General features: G+C 34.8%; 1 protein-coding gene across 2 annotated transcripts; it reads right to left on the bottom strand.

Moving 5' to 3' along the window:
- Nucleotides 1–1,465: 1,465 nt before the first annotated feature.
- LOC104884480 (RNA pseudouridine synthase 2, chloroplastic) lies at nucleotides 1,466–9,396 on the bottom strand. Of its 2 annotated transcripts, XR_007275193.2 has the most exons (8): nucleotides 9,013–9,396; nucleotides 7,984–8,127; nucleotides 6,603–6,857; nucleotides 6,288–6,493; nucleotides 3,640–3,718; nucleotides 2,595–2,770; nucleotides 2,259–2,515; nucleotides 1,466–2,187 (listed from the first exon to the last, which is right to left on the bottom strand). XR_007275193.2 is itself a non-coding variant. In XM_048646417.2 (7 exons), the coding sequence occupies exons 1-7, from the start codon at nucleotides 9,316–9,318 to the stop codon at nucleotides 2,416–2,418; spliced, it is 1,266 nt and encodes a 421-aa protein (XP_048502374.1). In that variant the 5' UTR covers nucleotides 9,319–9,396; the 3' UTR covers nucleotides 1,466–2,415. The 2 variants fall into 2 exon arrangements, 1 of the variants encoding a protein (XP_048502374.1); XM_048646417.2 differs by having other exon boundaries at nucleotides 1,466–2,515.
- Nucleotides 9,397–9,598: the final 202 nt, after the last annotated feature.

The raw sequence follows: 9,598 nt of genomic DNA, 5'->3' as shown, positions 1-9,598 counted from the left end.
TTAGATTTTCAGATCGAATCTAATCTACAGTATGAAAATTCGGATTGGATTGAATCAGATTCAAGCTCTAATTGGTTTGAATTCGGATTGAAAATTAAAATCCAAATTTTATTCGAATCGGATTGGATTAGGCCCTAATCCAAACCGCACACCGAACTTTCACTCATACCTATAATTGTCGATTCATTTTTCACCAAAAATTAAATAAATAATGAAGCAGGGAGTACATCAAAGAATAATTACTCTTAACCAAAGGATATTCTTTCCAAAGAAGTTATATAATCAACAAAAATCTCATGTTAATAATGAAGTGTAGAGTGCATCGAAAAGTAATTACTCTTACCTAGCTGATTTATTTTCAAAAAAGTTATTTAATCAACAAAGATCTCATCTTTATAATGAAATTCAATTGACCCAATTAATAAGATTCTTAGAAAATGTATATATTAAAAATATAAAACTATTTTTAACTTTCACTTCTATAAAATACAATTAATAAAATTTTAAAGTTGAATATGGAAAAGAGCAAATAATGACATTATCCTAATTCCTACAACTCACATATTATGTATCTGAAATTTTGAGCAATGGAATTAGATAGAAGATCATAGTTACGATCAGAGAAAATTACACAAAAAGAAAGTGCGAGCGAGGATGATGATTTGACACCGTGGATACGAGCAGAGAGACAAGACAAGATTTTATTCCGGTAAAACGCTATTATTTTTTTTAGATCTCGTTAGAAAATAATTGAGTAGAGAGAGAAAGTGAAGCTGAAGAGAGGAGAGAGAAATGAAAAAAAAAAACTTATTTTACACATTGAAATAAGATGTGATTTGTCAGCCTATGAGTGATTTGTATACTAAGTACGTTTTGAAAAAGGCCCACATAAACATGAGGCTAGAGTATTACTCCTAATTGTCTAAGGCCTTGTTTGGTTGACAAAACAAATCATGGGAAGTGCAAATTCCTAGGAAGTAGAAGTATATGAAGTTGTTTGGTTTGCAAAACCATGAAAATTTGCACTTTCTAGAAAGTTCTACTTCCTCCAAAATGGAGGAAGTTACTTACCTAGGTCCCCCTAGGTAAGTAGAGCTTCCCATAGGAAGTTCTACTTCTCATTACCAACCAAACACAATTTTACACTTCCTAAGAATTTCAAATACATTGAAAAAACAACTTCCTAGGAAGTATGACTTCCTATATACAACCAAACAACGCCTAATATAATGTCATAGCAACAAATCTTATTAATTTAGGCTAACATGAAAATTGAGAGTATGACTTAGTGTTGATAAAGTATACCAACGCAACAAATCTTATCAATTTGGGCTAAGAAACAACACCAACCTTACCAAACCCGTGCAATATGCACGGATCCACCCCACTAGTATTATTGATAAGAGGGAGATCGAGATAGAATTTCAACTGATATTCTGTTGCCAAATAATTAAAAGAAACGGTGTAATTTTAAATAGTAGCTTTACAACATAATTACTAATCATTGCAATTATTTACAAAAACCAATTGCAAATAAGGCACAATGATAAAATAATATTTTTCTAATAGAAATAATATCAAAAGACAATTTTTTTGTGGATGTGAAAAAAATCAATGTAATACATCTATTGAAAAACGAAAGAGCTACTTTTCACAAGTTCCTCGAGCTGATAATTTTCCCATCAGCCAGAAGCTAATGTTGCACATATGATCCACCCTTTGTCCCTCGTATAAGCGCCTTCATAAAAATTGTCAAACTTTTCCACAAATATCTGTTAACTACAGAGTTAACAATGTATAGCCTAGCAACACCAAGATATTGGTTATGCATGAATTCAACAGAAAACATACCAATTTACACAACACATCAGGAGATCATTTAGTAGTCAGCCCTGATATTGTTCATCTTCTCACTTTGACGCCATTTTCTGGGGTGACAACACTGAATTTCCTTGGCAGAAATGTTATCTGATAAAACTCAACCCCCTCCGGAAGAAAGATAAACCCAACCCCCTCCGGAATAAAGTACCACATGCTTAACACGTGGAAGGTATGATGCACCACATCGATCAGCACATGTGGTGCACAAGCTATGGGGGGAACATGGTACTCCATACTCCTAGAAACAACATATTTCAAGGAAAACATTTACTTCATAACTCCAGCCTCCGTTCATATTGCACTAGCCTGAAAAGCATATAATTAAATGACCTACTGTATAGTCCTCTAAAGTGAAATTGGTTCGTGTTAGTTTCTACCTGCCATTGTCCTTGCCACATTCAGCGTGCTGGTGCTTGTTGGTGGTTTATAAGAAGAGTTGATTAGAGTACCACTTAGAAAAATCTTGACAAGAACATTTGGTATCAGCATCGAGCAGCATTTGATAATATAGCTGGTTTTGAACTTGGGCACTTTCTATTTTGAGATACTGCGTAGCTGACTCAGTACACCAGAAAAATCAACAGGTGGAGGGCATGAGAAATGCATGTACTCCCCAGTCCATGGATGCTTAAACCTACAAAAGGACATAGTATTATTAACTGTGCGACTGTTACTCAAATTCAGAAGGGGAAGAAACACGCTATATTTCTCACCCAAGAACCATAGCATGGAGACAAGGTCTCTCTATGCTGGAAAGCAAATCACCGAGCTGAAAATGACGGATAGATGGGGTTCTTGGTCGAAGCAGCGACAAGGCCATGTCCTTGGTTCCTCCATACAATTCATCTCCCAGTAAAGGAAAGCCAATGTACTTTGCATGTACCCGAATCTGAAAAAAAGCAAGAAGGCACAAATACATGGCAATATTACTGAAAAAGAATACAAAGATGAGCGTAGATCACATCTCTCCAATGCACATCATATTGACATATCTGCATATATGACAAACTGATGACAGCACTGAAAAATAAGATCATTAGTATAACAATAAATAAATGATCAACTTTTTTTAGAGAAAAAAAGGTAAGATTTGATTCCCAGAAGTGAAGAACCAAACCAAGATTTACAAGGCAACCAGATCATCGTCATACATAGAACCTTCATAGTCCTTTTAAATGAGTACGAGGCATGTTAATCAAGCAAGGCCATAAGTATTCGAAATTGTGCTAATTTGAGACCAATAAAACATCTCGTGTTCAAAATGCATTTCTGCCAAACGACGACAGCAACCAAGTTTCAGCACATCGATATATAATTATTTTTTCTTCTTTCTGGATTTGCAGGACGAGATGTACCCACACAGATGCTAATAGAAACTCCACCATCTCCTTTAATTCTGAATGCTACTTTTTAAGAAGCAGATTCTCAAAACACTCTATGTCAGCTTGGAAACAGTCTACTGGAATCCATAGCATTATTTTACAAGAAGAACCATGCATATCAGTTATCGCAATTGGAATAGCAAGATTTTTGAAGACAACAAGCCTCGATGAAAGCTTTCACTCAAATCATACTCAACTGTATAGACGAAATATTATGTCAATACAACAAAGCATGCCTAGTCACCAACTCACCATCCTTGGGATCACAAAAGCGAATGCTAAAATTGGAATGCAGACTATATAAATCTAAGATCCTAAGAACATATTGATACTTCTATCTATTCTTTCTTCTAATAAATCAGAGATAGGGGAATACCTGATGTGTGCGCCCAGTTTCTAGTCTCCACTCAACCAATGCTGCACCGCCATTGGCTAGTACCTCAAGCACTTTATACCTGCAGGCAAAGGATGAAAAGGAAAGGAAGTTCACACGTGGTACACTTATTTATCGGAAAAAAAAATGAAGAAAAAAAATCATAAAAGGTGTCATTGACTCGATGGTTGAACATAAAAGTAAAATTCAACATTTTCCAATCAACTATATGACCTCATATTACCCCTGTAACACCTGACCCATTTTAACAACTAGCTCATAATGCTTATCTAATTTACCAACCTTTTTTTTTGGTGTATCGTTACTTCAGATTAGGTTTCCAAACTGTTGTATAAAGTACATATGAACAAGACTAGAGAAGTGAAAAGAGCAGACTTAGTTTAGGGAGTTATTATGGTGCTATATGCAACCTTCTCCCCTCCCCTATTTGTATAGGGAAGAATATTTGTATGAACAAATTTTGCATCCTCAAATTACCATACCCATCGCTTATCAAATTTATATATGGACCCAGGAGCACCAAGCATGGTTCTCCAGATTTCAGGTACAGTTAGAGTATGGATATAAGAGACTCCTATTGGTGTGATTAATACTTTAGACAAATATATTAGTTTGTCGATTAAAGTTTAATTATACCCGTCAAAAAAAAGATTAATCAATTACCTATTTGCAAGGTAGGTGTACCATATATGCATATATCGTATTCCTTGTATAGACCATCTTTTTTCTCCCATTTTTTGTTACTAGAACTTTCCAGTCACCCTTCTAAATTACATTCACAATTATGGAAACGGTTGCTTTATCAAAGAAGTGAAATCTGGCACATGCTATGTTGCTTTCATGACCGTTTAGCTATGTTACTCCGACACCTTCATTTACCTCAAAAACCGGATGTCATGTCGTGTCATGTCCGACACGATATTCCACTTGGATACTTCATTTTAAACTAAAAACTTGTCTTTTTTCTATAAAATAGCCGAGTCGGACACTTGGACACCGGCATCCGAGTAGACACTCAATCCGTGTCTGAGCAACATAGCCGTTTAGGCACAAATTGACAAATCATATAATTTCCACTTTAACATTGTAACTCGAAAATTTGGGAACATTTTCTAGAAATAAGAAAAAGCACCTTATCTTGTTTTTTTGTGAGAAATTATACTTCCTCCATTCCATTATATAACAATGTTTTTGCTTTATTTGCCGGTTTCAAATTAATTGCCACATTACCGTATTTGGTAATGAGTTTACTCTATAGAGTCTCTCCTCCTCAAAAAGTGTTCAGTACTACCATAATACCATGTTGCTATATTCCTGAATCAAAGGAAGGTTTTAAATACTTGTAATGAGAAAATTTTAAACCAACCAATGAAAAGTAGGAAGAGTGCAAAGTGCATGCTGAGCGGACAAAAAACAAAGAATATGACTATAAAGTTTTATATGCATGAATTTCAATAGTATCAACATTGATTTGCATAACTTCAACAAAGGATGGAAACAATTGATGCAACAACTTCACGTTCTATAGCAAATATTCCTTTAGTTTCTTTTTGTTCTTCCTGCTTTTTCATGTTTGCCAATGCACATTTTATACCATTAATATCTTTAATTATATATCAATAAAGATTATAAAAGTTTGATATTCTTAATATATTCATTGAGAAGAATCAAACAAGACCTCACATGACTACATAATTCCTTATACATTGGAAAGAGTTTAGAAAATTCTCTCAACTTTTGAATAGTGCAAACATTCTAAATAGGAAAAAAAAAAAAAAAACATATGGAGTATATGTGATTGTAAGCACATATCAAAAACTAACTTTCCACGAGACGGCAACACATGCAAATCGATTAAGAAATAGGTCATCATTGAATGAACTCCATGAGCTTAGCAACCTTATATTTTTTGCACCATTGTTCCATCTTGTTGTTTCTTTAACTCTTTTATTTTCTTGTTTCTTTCACTTCTATCATCCGTCTACTTATTGCCTCCCAGGTTTATTATATTAGTTAATTAGGAAAGTTTTCACTACCTCAAACAATTGACACTACATTTGAGTTTGGTACCCTCACATTTAAAATTTAGCTCAATATAAACTTATCAAAACTCAAAATTTCAAATAACAAAAATAATACAAAAGTAAAGAAGAAAATTCAACTCAAGATTAAAAAAAAATCAAAACTCTAATTTTCTAATAAAAAAATATACATACAAGCGCATTTTAAAACTAAATGAAGAAAACCTTACAAGAAAAGAAATATGTATATGTCATACCATATTGCCTACACTAACCTATGTAAAGGTTCGTTCCCTTCAACTTATTTAGTTATTTAGGCTAATTTCAGACGAAATAAGATGTTTTAGACAATTCAAAGAACTTAACACACAAACAAGACAAATTTTGACAAAAAGCTGTTTACAGACAAAATAAATTTAAACAAAATACGTTTAAATAAAATAATTTAAGATAAGTTCAGACAATTTTCGCTAAGTTCAGATAATATAATTTTGGACAAAATCAGTTGAAGCGAAAGAGCCTAATTTAGGTCATCAGATGCTAAACTTGTTTGGGACAAGTGAATGAAACTGAACAGCACTGTTATGCAGCATCAGAGCCATAACTTACCTACTTGCAGCATGTCTTGCAGATCCAGAGTAATTACGTCCAGCAACAGCAGCAGTCATCCGAATTCGATTATTTAAATCACGAGCAATTGAAACCTCAACACGACCAGAAGCAGAAGTAGGAACCCCAGCAGTCACACTTAAGTAAACTCTACTCACTGTATGGGCCTTAAATTGCTCTGCCAAACAGGCATGAGAGTGTTCATCCTGTCAACAGCACATAATCACTAATCATATGTATTATTTACCTGATTCGTCTACATAATTTCAGTCTTAGAATGAACAAAACATCCCACAGAAAGTAAAACAATCTGACCTTAGCAACTACCAGTAATCCACTAGTGCCTTTATCTAGCCTGTGCACTATCCCTGGGCGAATTGAGCAGGAAGATGTCTCTTCACAAGAAAGTTTATCTGCAGGATGCACATCAATATTGAGATCATGCTCAGACACATCGTCCACCTCAGAAGACCATCCAACATCACTTAATGCAATAGTTGGGAGACTGCAATGGTTCAAGATTGCATTAACGAGAGTACCCCTTGCATTTCCAGGAGCAGGGTGGACAACCTGATCAGAGTGGGATACGCAAAGTATTAAGCCAAGTAAGCAATGATGATGAAATTTGTACCATACATTAATACATGAACCTTGCCTCACGAACTAGTTTATTTTATCCATCTCACAGAAAGAGAGTCTCTATACGAGTATCAAAACAAGAAGAAAGAAAAGGACCTTGCAATTGCTAGCATATATGATGTAGACACATAGACAAATACCAGACAACTAAACAGCTTACAACTTTCAATGAAACATATAATTAAGGCATCCATCACAACTAAAAAGGCACACCATTTATATAGATGATATTTTTCGGGAGACATCAGATAGGATCCAGTTATAGTCCAATTTTAACCTTTTATTTATACTGGAAAGCTCAATCAGCAAGCAGCAAAGGAACTTTCTGGCAGTGCTTTCCTCCAACAAAAAAATGCTCTTGCAGTGGAAGGTCAAAGCATGACAACAATGTTCAGTCTTTTAATTTATAACAAAACTGAATACTACATCCTCTTATATCAAGGAACATGCCAATAAAAATGCTCTTGAATTAAATTCTTTATTTCTGTATTATAAGATGTTAGATCTTGTGTACAACTTATTATAATTCATTAGATTTTATCAGAACTTATTTTTTCTGAAAAAAATCACAATAAGTTTGCAATAGACTGATACAAAGATGAAGGGGCTTTCTTGGTATGTTAGTTAAGGGTAGCCTCGGTAATAAGTTAGAGAGTTAGTTGGGAAGACTCTATAAATAGAATACACAGGGAAGAGAGAAATTATGCTGAAAATATTGGAGGATTTAGTATTTTAGTTTTGGGAGAAAAACAAGCCTCTCGAAAGCTTGTCACTATCTTCATAGTGACAATTTCCGGATTATCAATCAAAGATCAGTTTTCCCTCTTAATCTTCTTCTTTAATTTGCTTTAGCGATGTCAGTTCATTACAAAGTTGAACAGAACAAAGCCTAAGTAATAGATGCAGAATCATCTGGCAACTTATTTTCCTACACATTCATGAACTTCACGGTGAAAGATTGCAATGCTGGTCCAGCAGACCTATGTTTTCTATATACAAAAGTGTTGCTCAAAGTATCAGAATGACCTCCAACAGAGCATGACATAAGGTTTCTTACCATATGTGGAGGTTTATTCACAACTAAAACATGATCGTCCTCATAAGTAATGTCCAAAGGTATCTCCTCTGCATCAGCCTTCAGTGGTTCCAATTTTGCTATAGTGCAGTTGACTTCATCTCCCATTCTAACAGCATATGATGCCTGCAGAAACACATTTACGCCAGAGAAAAGTTAAACACAGCTTATAATAACTACCTCGGACCCTAACAATAGGCTACTTTCCAACTCAGGAAGTCCTAAAATAGTATGCCACTTTTATCTTCAATTTTTTACATGAAGTTTTAAACTTTCTTATTATCCCAAATTAATCGTGTGCCATAGCAGAGATGAAACTAAAAGTAAATTATGATTCTACATTTTACCTCAATTTCTCTTCAGTGACCGCTTGTATGGGTTCTGATGAGAATACTTTGAAACCAATACTAAATACCTTAGTAGAATTATAACCCCCACTTTACATTGATGGCAAAACTATCATTTTGTTGTTCGATAAAATGTAAATTACCAAGCCCTACTACGTAGTTTTAACATTACAAACCCCACTTCCATAAAAGAAACATGCTCGTCTTCTCAGCATTACAAACCTGAAATCTCACAAACAACCGCTCTACAGACTACAGAGCAATTACAGGACTTGGAAAATTATACCCTCTATTTTCTTCAAGGTTATGCACAACAGCACAAGTACTACTTATTGCATAACAGATGTTTCAAACTGACAGATAATCTTACATTGTCATTTCACATGAACATATCATAGTGAGTGCATTTATATTTCAAAAGAAAAATAATATAGAATGAGAAAATCTAGTAAACAAGTCAATCTATTAATACAATAGAATGAAACAACAAAGTTACATTTTATATAAAATGAATCTTCTAAGCTAGCCAAAATTCAACAAAAGAAGTCATAACTTCATAAGTGTGCAAATAATTTGCCATAATTCTACAATATTTTAAGTATGACACAAGAATTTAACCGAATAGTGAATAGGGAGAAATGCTGCAACCTGCAAGTAATATTACCTTATCGATAACGCGGCCATTGACGGAGACAAGACCAGCGCGAATACTTGATTGAACACGAACTCTGCTGATTCCGTTAATTTTGGACGAAATCCAAGCGTCGAGTCTGGTTTTTGCGGCGGCTACATCTTCAACTTTCTCCTCTAATCTGACTCCTTCGTAGCTTGTTCTTACACTGTTGTTGCGGTCAGCGGAGAAGGCTTTAACGAGGGTTGATACCCTCAATCCAATTCTGTAGCGCGGAGGGAAATGATAGAGAGTTGGAGATGAACTTTTTTTTTGAGGGGATGAACTTAGCACCACCATTGCTTCTTTTCTCCACTGCTAATTCACTTCAACTTTTTGATGAAGAAGATATAAAATTTTGAAAGGTGAATACAGAAATTATGGAAATACAACTATAGAGATGGCAATATCCAGTGGATCACCCAGTCCATCCGTCTTAATGGATGGGTGAAAAACCGAGTTTAAACGGATGGTGAACGGGTGACGGATTAATGGATGCGGGTGATGGATCGGATTCGGGTGGACAATTTTCATCCATCACCCGACTCGTTAATCCGACCCATCACCAGTTTATTTTTAA

The sequence above is a fragment of the Beta vulgaris genome, chromosome 1 (assembly GCF_026745355.1).
Source record: "Beta vulgaris subsp. vulgaris cultivar EL10 chromosome 1, EL10.2, whole genome shotgun sequence".
NCBI lineage: Eukaryota > Viridiplantae > Streptophyta > Magnoliopsida > Caryophyllales > Amaranthaceae > Beta > Beta vulgaris.
This window is presented reverse-complemented; position numbering and strand designations above follow the sequence as displayed.